The sequence below is a fragment of the Pseudonaja textilis genome, chromosome Z (assembly GCF_049901715.1).
Source record: "Pseudonaja textilis isolate UNSWEBS1 chromosome Z, rPseTex1.2, whole genome shotgun sequence".
Classification (NCBI taxonomy): domain Eukaryota; kingdom Metazoa; phylum Chordata; class Lepidosauria; order Squamata; family Elapidae; genus Pseudonaja; species Pseudonaja textilis.
In genome coordinates, this window is record NC_142008.1 from 23,101,755 (window position 1) to 23,116,023 (window position 14,269).

General features: G+C 34.5%; 1 protein-coding gene across 1 annotated transcript; it reads right to left on the minus strand.

Annotated features, from left to right (window-relative positions):
• Positions 1-4,301: 4,301 nt before the first annotated feature.
• Positions 4,302-13,887, minus strand: MINDY3 (MINDY lysine 48 deubiquitinase 3). The gene is made up of 6 exons (XM_087918406.1): positions 13,773-13,887; positions 9,486-9,558; positions 7,808-7,880; positions 6,860-6,947; positions 5,892-5,963; positions 4,302-5,337 (listed from the first exon to the last, which is right to left on the minus strand). The coding sequence occupies exons 2-6, from the start codon at positions 9,553-9,555 to the stop codon at positions 5,188-5,190; spliced, it is 453 nt and encodes a 150-aa protein (XP_087774532.1). The 5' UTR covers positions 9,556-9,558; positions 13,773-13,887; the 3' UTR covers positions 4,302-5,187.
• Between the last annotated feature and the right edge of the window lie 382 nt (positions 13,888-14,269).

Below are 14,269 nucleotides of genomic sequence, written 5' to 3' on the forward strand. Positions count from 1 at the left end.
TCTCTGACCTTCTTCCTTTGCAAGTTATGGAGGGAGGAGGGTCACTTTATAACACAAACAAGAGAGAATTCTTCTATCTTAAGATTGCTAAAGGATCTTAAAAGTGTCTAAAGGATGGTTAAAATGACCCCAACTTGATCTTTTGGGCCAAATGTCATTGGGAAAATACTTGATTCCTTCCGTTTGAATATATTTTCTATTCCAAACTCCACACTTCCACCATATTAATCCTGCTCTTCTACTAGTGTGGGAGAGGCAGGAAATGACTTAAAAAAAAAAAACAGGGAACACTGCCTTAGAGGCAGGATTAGGCATTTAATGCAAAATAATTGAGATGGGAGAAAAACCAAAACAAAAAGGAAATAACCTTGAGTCCATCACATCCTTAAAAGGCAAAGGAGGACTCCCCCAAGCTCAGTTAATTAACCTCACATTTGCACTAAATAGAAATAGAATAGAAAAAAACAAGCTTCTTTGAGAATGAATCCAATCATTTTGTGTGAATTACTCTCTACAAGGTTCACTGTTTGCTCCTTGGGGCTAGAAGAGGTGAAATTTGAGGAAGGTAGCAGAAGAATGGGGTTTCTCTAGCAATTCCATATTTGGATTTTTTTTTAAATTGTCCCACAGCTACAGGGATGAAGGAGGGTGGGAAATGTGCAGAAAGGAGTAGGTATGAGTAAGATCTCTTGACTCGAATGAATGATTCACCCTTATCATGCCTTTGGATATTTTTTTCTCATTGTTTTTCTCTTTTATTAAAAAGTTACAAAGTCAAGAATTGATAGCCTTCCTTTGTGATAGAAGGAGCACTATATAAAAAAGTCACGATCTTTTAATTGATCCATGATTGTCGTGCCAGAACTTGGTTCTGAATAAGACAAGAAGATGGTAAGAACGTTTTTCTTCTTTTAACAACCAGTATTGGTTGTTTGCTTTAGTTTTAATTTGGAAAATATCAAATGTAATTGTCCATCAGTAGAGGAAGATTTTATACCAGCAACACTGATATTGACTTCCCTACAGCAAGGGATTTTTATTTACAGAATATTGAGCTGGAAGGGACCTTGGAGATCTTCTAGTCCAGCCCCCTGCTCAAGCAGGAGACCCTTTATGATTTCAGACAAGTGGATATCCAACCTCTTTTTGAAAAACCCCTGTGTCGGAGCACCCACAACTTCTGATTCCACTGATTAATTGTTCTGTCAGAAAATTTCTCCTCAGGTCTAGGTTAGTTCTCTCTTTGATTAGTTTCCATCCATTGCCTCTTATCCTGCCTCCACATGATTTGGAGAACGGACTGATTCCTCTCTTCTTTGTGGCAGCCCTTTAAATATTGGTACACTGTTATCATGTCACCCTTAGTAATTTTTTTCATTAAATTAGACATCCAATTCCTGCAACTGTTCTTTATATGTTTTAGCCTCCTGTCCCACCTTGGTTGCTCTTCTCTACATTCTTTGTACAGTCTCAACATCTTTTGTTATATTGTGGTGACCAATATGTAAATGTTTATTTATTCCATTTCTATAGCCGCCCATATAAAACAAATGACTCTGGACAGCTCACAATTCTAAAACTATGAAACAGTTAAATACGATGTTTCTTCAAAAAATAAGACCTATCCTGAAAATAAGCCCTAGTTTGATTTTTACATGCATGCCTAATCCCTATCCCAAAATAAGTCCTAGTTAAGACCCTGCCCACTCCATCCCATCTGGTTGTACAAGGTAGAATGAGGTGTGTGTGTAAAAATCAAGCTAGGGCGGGGGTGGAACTTCCCACGCATCCCACTTTCTTACCTTGTAACCACTGCAGCCATTCCTCCCATACCTTGACACCTGTCCTGCTGCTGCTTAACTTTTACTGGCACTTGCAATCACTCACAGGTGGACACTACGTGGAGCATTGTGCTGGTACTGTCACTCATGGCAGGCTGTGTGGGACATTGCACTGCTACCGCTGCTTGTAGCAGGTGCCCCTTGTGGCACAAAGCGGCATGGTGCATCGTGCCAGTGCCACTGATCAAACCATGTGGTGTTCTGCCACGAGCAGTAGTTGTGGTGCAATGCACCTTACAGTTTCTGGCTGCAAGCGGCCACATAAGAAGTCAAACAGTGGCGCAACAAGTGTCAGAGCATGAGAGGCCTGGCTGCGGTGGTCCTAAAGTAAGCAAGTAAGACATTCCCTGAAAATAATACCTGGTGCTTATTTGGGGGCCGAAAAGAAAATAAGACCAAGGTCTTATTTTCCTTTTGGGCCCGAAAATAAACACCAGGTCTTATTTTTTGGGGTGAAATGCTAATTAAAAATAATAAAAACATTCAAAAAATACATAAAGCAATTGAGATAGTTAACCAATTAACAATGAAGTAAAGAAATGGACTCTTAACACATTCAAAGCCCAGGTTCAGATACACAGCCAAGTTTTTAAAGCCTTACAAAACACCAGCAGGGTTGTGGGATGTTCTAATCTCTGAGGAGAGAAAAGCCCATTAAGGCAGGGCTAGAGAAAAGGTCCATCTTCTAATTCCTGCCAGTCAACACTTTTTGGCTGATGGGATCTGCAGCATGCCTAATCTGATGGACTCTTAAAAAATAGATGGTCCCTCAGATAACCAGGTCCCAAGTCATGTAGTGCTTTAAATGTGATCAACCAGCACCCTGAATTGCACCCAGAAGCACTGGGATCCCATAAACAGAGATATTTCTTCAACTGAATCAACTGAATATTTTAAAAATTAATTTGGATCTATATCCATTTTTTCTGAGTGGCATGGTGTTCTAGTGGTGAAAAGGCTCACCTCCCACTTGGAGTGTTGAGTTCAACCTTAGTAGTGGCAGATGTTTCAGGTCATAAAAAAGGGAATTTTTCACATCCATTCTGTCTGGACTGTTGTTCAGTTATGTTCAATTCTGTATGATCTTTTGCATTTGATGCCCAGTGCAAGTTGCCTTGCATAATCCCTCTACTAACAGTATCAACCTTAACCACTGTTTTTACAGTATACAGTCTAACAATTCTCCCTTTATTTTCCCTGGAAAAGTTGTTTCATAAATGTTCTCCTACTCTAATTTAATTACCAGATCAACAGTGTATCATTGTACACTTCTAAAATCTCAAATAAAGTATTTGTCAGAAAGCTTAATTAAATTGAGGGTTGTAGTATGCATTTGGTTGTAAGAACAATACATAAAGTACATAAACAAGTTGGCAAATATTATAAACTAGAGCAGATTATAATGCCACTTCATAATCATGAGACTAGTTACACAAGACTGGTCACACAAGACTGATATCAAACTGAACTGAACCTTCAATATTTCAATAGCCATAGCAAACCACATGCTGGACCTCCTAGTCATAGGATCTCTGAATTTCCAGAGCAATCCAAACACACAAGAGGACGGCAGTGTCAAGGATATTTAGCAACAATAACACCTTTTAAAATGTTACGAATCTTAACTAAGGAAAAAATGTGGGTCTTTTATTGAAATAAGTGAATAACTCCACCTATTCAAATACGCTTTAGAAAGCACTTTGTTATCCAAGAAGGCCCATACTGGGTTAGCAGTTGTTAGAGCTATAAATATGAACTCCCAAGTTTATTGTTATTAGCAAAGTAATCTTTTTTCATACGAAGATGCAATACTGCTCCTTAGAAATTAAGAGGGACGTCTAACAAATGTGTAAAGAAAAAGATTCATAGCCATTCAGGATTTTCCTTATAACAGCAAGGAATTTTTCTGGTTTGCTAATTATAATGAATTATTTTATGAAAAATCAGTATTGGTAGTTAGATTAAGGTTTTGCAAAAAACAACAAAGTCACAGATTAACAATTGAACTTTTACTTGAAACTATAGAGGTCTAAACAAAGGCTACTGTCATTTAGCCAGTAACATTTCATGTTCTCAAAAATGATCAGCAAGCCTCAGGTGACTGGAATCAGTCATCACCAAAATGAAAAATGCCTCTAGGCAGTTCATCTTTTTTACTTAAGAGAATGGGAAGCTGGCTTTGTGAGACATGAGACTGCAATAAAGGTTAACTCTAAGGATGTGCCAAAAAAGAGCAGTAATGAAGTTTTGCCATGTTGTTTCAATAATTAAGCAATTGGTGCTTAAGAAAATAATTATGTTGAAATTCAGTCTTTAATGAAAAAAAATACTTGTCAAGACTCCACATATCCAAATTATTATAATAAAGAAAATAACCCATTTATTATTGAACATTTTTTTTAATTTTGATTTTGCTAGATAATACACTATACTACTTAAATAACAGATTACTCATGCATGTTAACACGTAGTGTATAGGTATGTGTTTATTAATACATATTGAGAAGAGGTATTTGGCAATAATAATATGAGCAAAAATCACAGCGCTTTTTTGCAGTTAGGCTTTTATATATCCCTTTTACAATTCAGGATATTAATATGCAGTTTTATTTCAATCCTGTTTTGAGTAATAGCTTTAAGAATGGTATAACATCCAATAAATAGTATTTATCATTTATCACCAACCATACTAAAAATCATTTTTGCTTCATTTAAAAAAAGCTACATAGATAAAGAGTCAGATTTTCAGAATAAAGCAGCAGAGATGTTATCATCTAAGCATAGTTAGTGCAAATATCAATCTATTCCCCAAACTATGATATTCTAGTACAGGCCACAACCCATTAGATGAGTTTCCTGGCAGAAAACCTCCTGAAATAAGAACAATATAATAGTATTACCTGATATTTTTATGTTTATGTTTCAGTGAGGCTTGGACATTGGGACCCCCAAAACAGGTTGTACCCTAAGGCAGTATAATTCAACTATATGACCGAACAAGCATGAAACAAATTAATACTATGATATCTAAGACAAACTTAATCCACTGTGCTGATGCTGCCATGTAGCATCTCACTTCCTTATCCTTTCTGGCTGAATGAGCAGGCTTATGGATGCAAACTCACATTTTACCTATTCTATTATGGCCAAACAGGAATTAATTTAATACAAATCAAGTCATTGGTTTCTTTAAAAAAATACTAACACTGAAAAAAGTATTCATTTATAATTTCTCAGTGATACCAGTGTATAGTCGCAAAGGAAAATAAGTTTGTTTTAGATACAGTCAACTGCATATTCCACATTCATTCAAAATATTGGATGAATACAAAGTCTCTTCTTAACATCAGTTTAATGAAGGGGATCGATCTGATGTCCAAAGCAGTTCTATATAGGGCCATTTCGTCTGCAAACAGCGCTTGATTGGTGTATCATCAGTTTGCAGCATTGGGTCTTCAAAGCCCATAATCACTGCTGTACCTTCCACATACATGACCTGTGAAAATAGCAGTATTACATTTAACGCTGCATACATTGAAATAATAAATCCAGCTGCAAATAAATGTTATCAGAAACAGCCATTCTATACATATAAGATATTTCAAGAGCCAAAGCATTATTTTAGCATAATGAAAAGATGTTTAAAACTCTTTATGTTTGTCCCATATTAAATTAACTCCATTAATCAGAAAAAACTGCTGACTACCTACCTCTTTCAAGTGTGCGCTTTTGAATATGATTAGCCCCAGTTATCAAAATGGATGCATTTTCTCCTACAGTGATGATATTACCTACTGTGTATATGTAGATCATCTTATATAGCAATAGAAAGCAATCCACAGTGTATATATATATTTTTATAACCCCTGAAGCACCTAAAAACCCCTGCTAATTTGGTTCTTCCTCGCTGTCACCAGTTAGAGCCCACTGGCCATCTCCAGCCCCATCTTCATACGTTGGGGGACTATCAATTGCAAAGTTGGCTAAAATCTACTGTTCTTCTTTTCTAAGGAAGTGGAAATCCAACAATATTATGAGACACGTTCATACCTTTTCATTACAGTTAGATTGCTTCAATCCATTGTAGTGGTATACAGCGAATGATTCTTGAACCTTTGGATCCTAAGAAGAAGCGTTAGGACACCAGGTTAGGAAAGAGGAGACAATGAGTTCTAGTCTTTCCTCAGCCAGGAAAGCCACTGGATGACATTGAGCCAAGCACTTTTGCTTAGCCCAACTCACTTCACAGGGCTGCTGTTGTGGAAAAAATAGATGATTTGTTTGCCACTTTGTTGGATTTGTTTGCCACTTTGAGTTATTTGTAAAAATATTAAAGATGGGATATAAATAAACAAACTAAGCAAATTACTGCAGTTGTTAAGTAAATTATGTGTTCATTTAGGAAATTTGGCTTGCCCAATTGACTTTGCTTGTCAGAAGCCAGCTGGAAAGGTTACAAATGGCAGTCATGTGATCCTGGAACATTGCAATCATTGAAAATACATGCTGACTGCCAAGGACCCAAATTGTAATCACACGATCATGGGAATGTTGTGTTGTGTGTAAGTGTGAGGACCAATTGTTAAGTCACTCTTTTCAGTGTGGTTGTAACTTTGGTCACTAAATGAATGGTTGTATGTCAAGGACTGCTTGTAAATGTACTTCCAATGGTTTATAGTAAATTAAGATTGTAATATTATTGTATTTTCTAGGAAATAAATTTCGCTGTGGAAGGAAAAAGATGACCAGCAGCAAGGTGTATGGACTCAGTGAAAGGGGTGTTGAGGGAACCATTGGTAGACTTGAAAAGAATAGGTCAGGGATAAATCATCATAGCTAAAATCCAGGTTTGTCTGGAAATTCATCAAAAGAGCTAAAGAATTACAATAAGTCTCTGCATTAGCAATGACCCTATTGATTTCAGGATTGAGATTAACTCAATATTTATTTACAAATGCTCTACACAGGAACAGAGAAGTCTCTGCATTAGCACTGGCAGAGAAATGTGGTATTATTACCTGTTCAGGGAAAAATTCTTCAAGAAAGGGACCTAGTAAGATGATTCCTAGTCCTTCTGGATCCAATTTTGTTTTCATGAGATTTACACTGTTAAGATGAAACACACAAAAATGGCACATTCATATTTTTGCATGACTAAATGCTGTACTTTTAAATGCCAAAAACAATCAAATGGTTGTATTTAGAATCTGAATAACAAATGCAAAGGAATGGCTTTTGTTGCCAAAATAAGGTTATTTATAAATCTATTTAAATCAAAGCAACAGCAATAACAAAGACTCCACACTTTATTAGGTAAAGATTTTTTTTTGAATGAGATTGCTGTCTAACTACTGGGATTATACTTGAGAAGATTATACAATTACTGCAAATATTTCACAGCACTAACTCTTCCATCAATTTTCCAAATGTCCTGCAGAAGCCAGCCCTGATTTTATTATTTTAGAGGATATAACAAGAAAATTCAATACACTCTAAACTGTAGCAGCATTAAGCATCTCTTCAAAACACACATTTAAGATAGACTGTTCAAACATTATAATTTGGGTTAAAATGAAAATCAAGCCTTATTTGGGACCAAGAACCTCCCTTATGTAAGTGATATACTTCTGATTTCATAGTTTCAGGTACATGGATAAAACCTGTACCCTTTTCCCTTTCTCTGTAGACTACATCTGAATTCTATTTCTGAACATCTGTGGTGTTAGGAAGCATCATAACCATAAATGGAAATTATCAGCACAGGTCTCTTTACATGTGTGCCTTTATTTTAACCCCAAGAAAGGCAAAGGTGTCTTTGCAAAACTAAGATATGAAATGGACAGATTTTATTGACTTTGAATAGACAAATAGGAGAAATCCACCTTCCATATCACAACATATTATCCCTACCCCCCAAAAATTACCACAGTGATTTGATATCATAACCTCAGACAATTTATACTTACTAATCAGGATCTGATACAAGATCCAGGGCCTTCATTACGTCTTCTAGAAGAGCATCTAGTATAAAGCCATTATCTGAGAAAAAAGTACTTTAATTAACATTCCAGCATGTTTTTATTGACTGATTAGCACTGATACTTCTTGAGTGGGAACAAGTCAATATTTATTCATATGTGGGTATGAAAGACAGTCTCATTAAGATGTTCTCATACAGGAAGGTGTCATTTGGGAAATTTTTGTCTTTTCTAATTTCATTCTCTGGGCAGGGTAACTATGTCTATTAATCTGTCACAATCACTGGCTTAACGCCTTGAAATGATGGAGCTTTTGAGCCTAAAACCATAAATTGACATCTATGTATTCATAGATTCAAAGAATCAAGGATAGTGTAAGGCAGTTGAAGTTCTTCTGGCTCCTGTAAACACGGAGATTGCCTATTTAGGGTACTTCTTATATGCCTCAACCCAGATCCTCCTCCTGCCCAAACACTTTGCTCTGTTCTAGTAATTATGGATGTTCCTGCCTTCTTTCCTGACTGTAAGACCAAGCAATCAACAGATGAAAACCAAGGCAGGATGGCAGATGATAAGTAACTATCATTGAAGCTATACTGTCTTCCTGTTTATCTTGGTGCCCATACTCCATTGTCCAGCCTCTCTGCTCAAGCCTTGCTAGCTTATACAGAATGTCAAAATCAAATACTTTTAACATTTATGAACCAAGAAGGAAAAGGACTAATCTTATGTAAGTATGGACACTGGCAGGAGAAAGATGCTTTGAAAAGACAACCAAAAACCACTAGGCAGTGCCAGGAAAAGGCATAAATAGCAATAGCAATCCATCCTAGTTCTTTTAACATTTGTATCTTCCTTTTTCAGGAAATGTTAAAGGTTACCTTGGCTGCTTTTGGCCAAGGCTTTTATTGAGAGATAGGGAAAGTGCAAGCAAAAACATGCCTTTCTTCCCAACCTACTTTCTCCCTTCCAAGCCAAGAGAGAGAGAATCCAGAGGAGACAGGGCATTATTTAATAGTATGAACAGCCATGTTGATAGAGATGATCCAGCTGACATTTATATTGGACTTCCACAAAGTTTCTGACAAAACTTTTACATGGTTCTCTTGAGTAAGCTTAGTAGTTGTTGAGTCAGGCCACCTCACAAATGAGTAACAAATTAACGTTACTCAGATAAAAAAGATTATCAGGACATCTACTGTTTCCTTGTTCTGTTATTTATTCTAAAATGAGGCAATTGCTATAGCAAAAAGGACAGAAATTCAGTAAAATAGACTTTCAAAATTAAACCAGTAAATTTCTTCTAGGTACTTAATATTTTAGTTCACATTCTATGCAAGAATCTGTTTGTGGTGTTTAATCTATAGCTTTGTGGGGAGAAGCCAAACTTGGTGTTGCACTGGGCCTCAAATTTCTTTCACTGGCCCTGATCTCAGTCCCAGAGCAGCAATTACTCAACAAGGGAAGTTGTATTTAAGGACTGGATAAATAGTAGCCAGTAACACAGAAAATATGGATATAACATTACAAAAATTCCAGGCACTTTATATTATCTGTGAGAGATAACTTTTACTGATGAAATTAGTTGAATTTTCACTTCAACTAATATGCGTAGGAAGAAATTTAACTTCCTAAGAGGCACCTGAAATTGCTCTAGATTGCTTACCCTCAGGGTCATATGTCTGAAAGACCCTCCTGGCCTGTTCTGAAGGTGCTTCAGGAGCAACAAGACCCATATCCTGAAGAAAAAAAATCAAAAAATGTAGCTATAACAACAGCAATCACTGTTGTAGCTATAAGGAAAATGTTTTATAAAGGAAACATAACATTCTAGATGAAACCACTAGGAAAAGTCTGACAAATCTATTTTTACTGCAAAAATAAAATAAAATAAAATAGCACAAGGTATTTACATAAGACTATCTAGATTTAGATAGAAAGGAACTTCAGAATTGAAAGATAATTCAGCTACCACACCAAAAAGTGCTTGAAGAAGCTTTAAAAAGATTTTTTCTGTAGCCTCCTACACAAGCCTATGAACATACAAATTTTGTGAGTTGATCAATAAAGAACATTTTTTCTGCCCCTCCTCTATGTTTTCAATATTGCAATTGCATAAAAAAGGGGATCGGTTCCTGGGCTACCCCATTTGTTTCTATGTGGTCACCTTCTTTCTCCTTCTATTGATTTTACTACTTCTCCTTCCTCATTCGTCTAAACTCTATTCCATAAACTGTTTTGCATGTAATCCCTTATAAACCTACGGGCTACTAGGAAAATGCTTGAAGAGAAGTGAGATCTTTAATGAGATCTTGTAATAAAACATAGTTTGCAAACCTACCACCTACAAATGATAATGATAATGAATGTTCTCAAGACATCTCTCAGATGATTATATTAAACGAAGAAGTAGCTACAAACCTGTTAGTTGGCAACCAGATTATTATAATAGCAAATGATGCATAAAGCCTTTTGCAATTATTTTTCATGATTGGCTTTGACTTTTTTAAGCTTTGTACTAGAGAACAAAACAGGTTATAGATTCCCAAATTGAGATTTTGAGATTTTTAAAATGTTGAATGGTCAAGGACTGTTGAATTTGATGTCGTCTAAATTCAGTTGTTTTCTGGCAGTCATTTCACAACCCAGCTAAGTAACATCATCAGTGCAAGCAAGATTTGGACCCCCTATGTACATAGCAAGCAAATGGGGTTTATATACAGCAGCTTGCCCTGCTTGTGTTGATGGCAGTGTCACTTCTTCTTACATGGTTGTCTGATTAGGAATTATTTCTGCCCTGATGCTCTGAGAAAAACATTTCCATTGAATATTGAAGCTCTTGCTATATATCACATGAAAAAAATTGGCTATATACAACTTCTCTCTCACTATATTTGTTACATAATTTTTTTGTTCACCATCATTATAATTGAATAAAATATTTTTATTGCAAAGTACTGAAAAGCAAATTGTTCATTCACTCTAGGCAGCAGTAATATTTATTGACATGTAAACTTTCCCCATATGTATTTATTTTATCTTCCAAATCTCCAAACCTCCTGCCAAACACAAGCACCCAGGTTATGCATGTTATCAAATACATCCTAAATTCTTTATCTTCCATAGAAGAAATCTTATTTGTTGTTTTTAAAATTCTTTTCAATGCACACCATGTAGCAAAGGTAGGACATATAGTGTTTCATTCTTTAAATTATATTACTATTCTTACTGTCCATTTTGCTGCCATCTAAGTCTAGTTTTCCTTGATAATATAGGTTTATTTTAGGAACTTATGTTTACCCTGGAAGGCAAACACACATAGTCCATTAGTATATTTTAATGAGCATTTGTCAGCTGTTTTCATTCTTAGAAATCAAAAACAGCACACACAAACCCTACAGCAACAGAACTGCTGATAGAATTTCCCGGATTTTGTTTTAACAAAAGGTTTTTAAAAACTTCCTAAATTCTGTTAATCTAAAAATAGGATGAAGCTATATACAATTACTATACAGTACTCATCAGAATACCAATTTCATATACATTAAATAGGTGTTAATCCTTTTTGGAGAAGATACTATATAGCCAAGGAAAGACAAAATATTTATAAAATTCTGTTAATAGCTTGCTTAGTGCTATAATTAATTCAGGTTAAGTATGGGCAAGATAGAAGAATAGTGACAGAAATGTGTTCAAAAAAATTCTGTACAGCTTGAAACCTTTCCAAATCTATTTGAAATATACTACAAGTTGTAAGATTGAAAAAAATACACTTAAATTTAAACTTGTTACTAATTCAGTATAATTTATGGCTATACTGAGTTGAGGCATGCCAAACAACTTCAGTCATTTAGATCAAAGAAGAAGTTGCTATACATAACAAAAGAACTATTCAAATTTTATATTTATATACTTTTTCTTCTTAGTGAAGTAAGAAAACTTTTTTTATCAAAAAATAGGGACTTAATTTTATCTTCTATTTATTTCAATTTTAGAGCCCAATATTGACTTAAGCCAGTTTACAAAGCAACATCACTTAAAAACAGCAATTAATTACTTTTCATATAAGGGCAGTATTTGGTAATTACCAGTATATTCAATGCTGTGCTCAAAGTACAATAGCTAACTGAAATTATGACCACTGTAATATAAATTAAATTATTCTTTAACCCTATGGCTAATTTTTAGTATACAATTAATATCCAGGTTATTTTAAAGTCATCTAATCACTCATAGAATAGCATCTGTATTAGAATTCAATTTAATATTATATTACTATACTGAATATGCTAATATGCCACAGCATAAACAAAATAGTTTAGTTTTAAAGTATGTGTAATAATCTGAACTGTTTGCATAATTCATATGTTTCTTTTACCACAGGTAGTGATTTATATTGCAAAATATTCAATTAAAAATAACTAACTCCTTAATACTTTTCTCTTACTACGGAGTAATATTGGTGTACACATTTCGGCACAAAGAGACAATGAAGAAAATCAAAGACTTGTTTCTTACCACTTCAAAAGACAACATGAAATGAATTTGCAAGGTTATTTAATTGCACTTGTAAAGAATGAAACTAAATGTTGTATACAAGAATATATGCAACGTAGGTGGGCAGTCAAAAACTGTCAAATACATTACTGTCTACAGGATGATCAAATAGTTAACAGGCGACACAGACTAGTAATTTTTGTCATCCATATAATTACACTAGTATTCACCAAGTTTCAACATTTCTTATTTGATATATATTAAGATGCTTCAATCAGCTATAAGGCATATAGCAGATTACATGAGTTCAGCTAAATGTGAAAAGATGGGCGACTTGTTTTGAATACAGTACAACAAACCATACTAGTTTTTAACTAGATTTTAAAAAATACTTGAATATTGTAGCTCATACACTGTAATATTTACACCTATTTAAAGTATAAAACATTTTGCAGTATTTCATTTAGAGGTAAACTGCTAAAACTTTGGGAAAAGAGTAGACAGAAACTAGATTTTTCTTCCAAAGGAAAAAAAATGAATTCAACCCACTAGGTACATAAACAATTCTATTTTCATGGTCCACAATTAGTCATGAGCAGCAAAACCTTTCATATTATCATATTTAGAATCTAGACAGAATAAGATTAGCTAGGAAAAAAAGGTACATCAAATTCTGTCTCACGGAAATATATCTTAATATATTCACTATAACACTATAAAGCAGTTTAAAATTGGATTTTAATCATGAACAGATATATCATGAATGCTCAAAACAAAATAAGGTTCTTTAGTCTTTCTGGAAATTCAGTACTTTTACTTAATATTTTCCTCATTAAAGTTTCTTGAACTCCCTTATTATGATGCTTCTGTTATTTTTAATTTTCTGCTGTTCATTCTTATTTTTTCTTTTAAAAGATCACTCAGTTACTGCAAATTTGACAGGAGCTGAATAATGGAAGATTTAATTCAAGATTGAAATAATGCTGAACTGAAGCAAATTTTACCTCTTTGGCTCACCAAAAAACAATTCAATATAGGCAGTGGCAGAGCCATTTCTTGTTTTGATGAGAGGTTCTGGATTAAACCCTTTATTTTCAGCACTGAAAAATCACATATTACAATACATGTAATACAATACATAACTTTCTAAAAATAGCTGCATATGGATTTGTTGTTTCTGAAAAAATATTCTGGAGGGATTTTGTTTCTTTGCCATACCAAACAATCAAGAAAGTTTTGGCGACATTTTCATCATAACAAGCCACATGTTTACAACATTTTTTTAAGTCCAATAGATTTAGAGAAATATCTTTCATTTAACTTTCAATATTACCAATCTGTTTTGCAAACACTATTGTGTGGAAAAACTATTATACTTTAAGAAAAACTTGAACTGTAAGACTCTAAGAGTATTATTTGGCCCTAAACATTGAAATAAAAAAGAAAGGAATCCTACCTTGGCAAAAAAGACTGTGAGATGAGTTTCACTGCCAAGTATCCAAATAGGGAATTTTGGAGACTTCAAATAGGATCCAACCTAAGAAAAACAAGAACATTAAAACAAAACAAAACAAAAATGAATTAGCACATTTCTAATGGAGCACATAATGCATACTTCTGCTTCAAAACATTGTTCGGTAAACAAGACTCAGAGTACTCTTAAGGAAAAGAAGTCTACATCTGGACATCAGCTTTCTAACTATGGCTTACACTGTATTCCAAGGAAAAGTATCATAGATCAGGGGTGAGAACCAGTTATTATTTACTTCTGTACTAAAATAAGAAACAAATATAAAAATGGGAAATTCAGTATGGAATTTGGTATTAGTTTATAACAGTAAAATTCAGATTAAGGTCTGATCACGAAACATATTAGATAATTTTAAACCAGTCCTTCTCATAGATCCTTATGTAGCTGACAAAAGTGTTGCTATGAGGTTAAAGTGAGGTGAG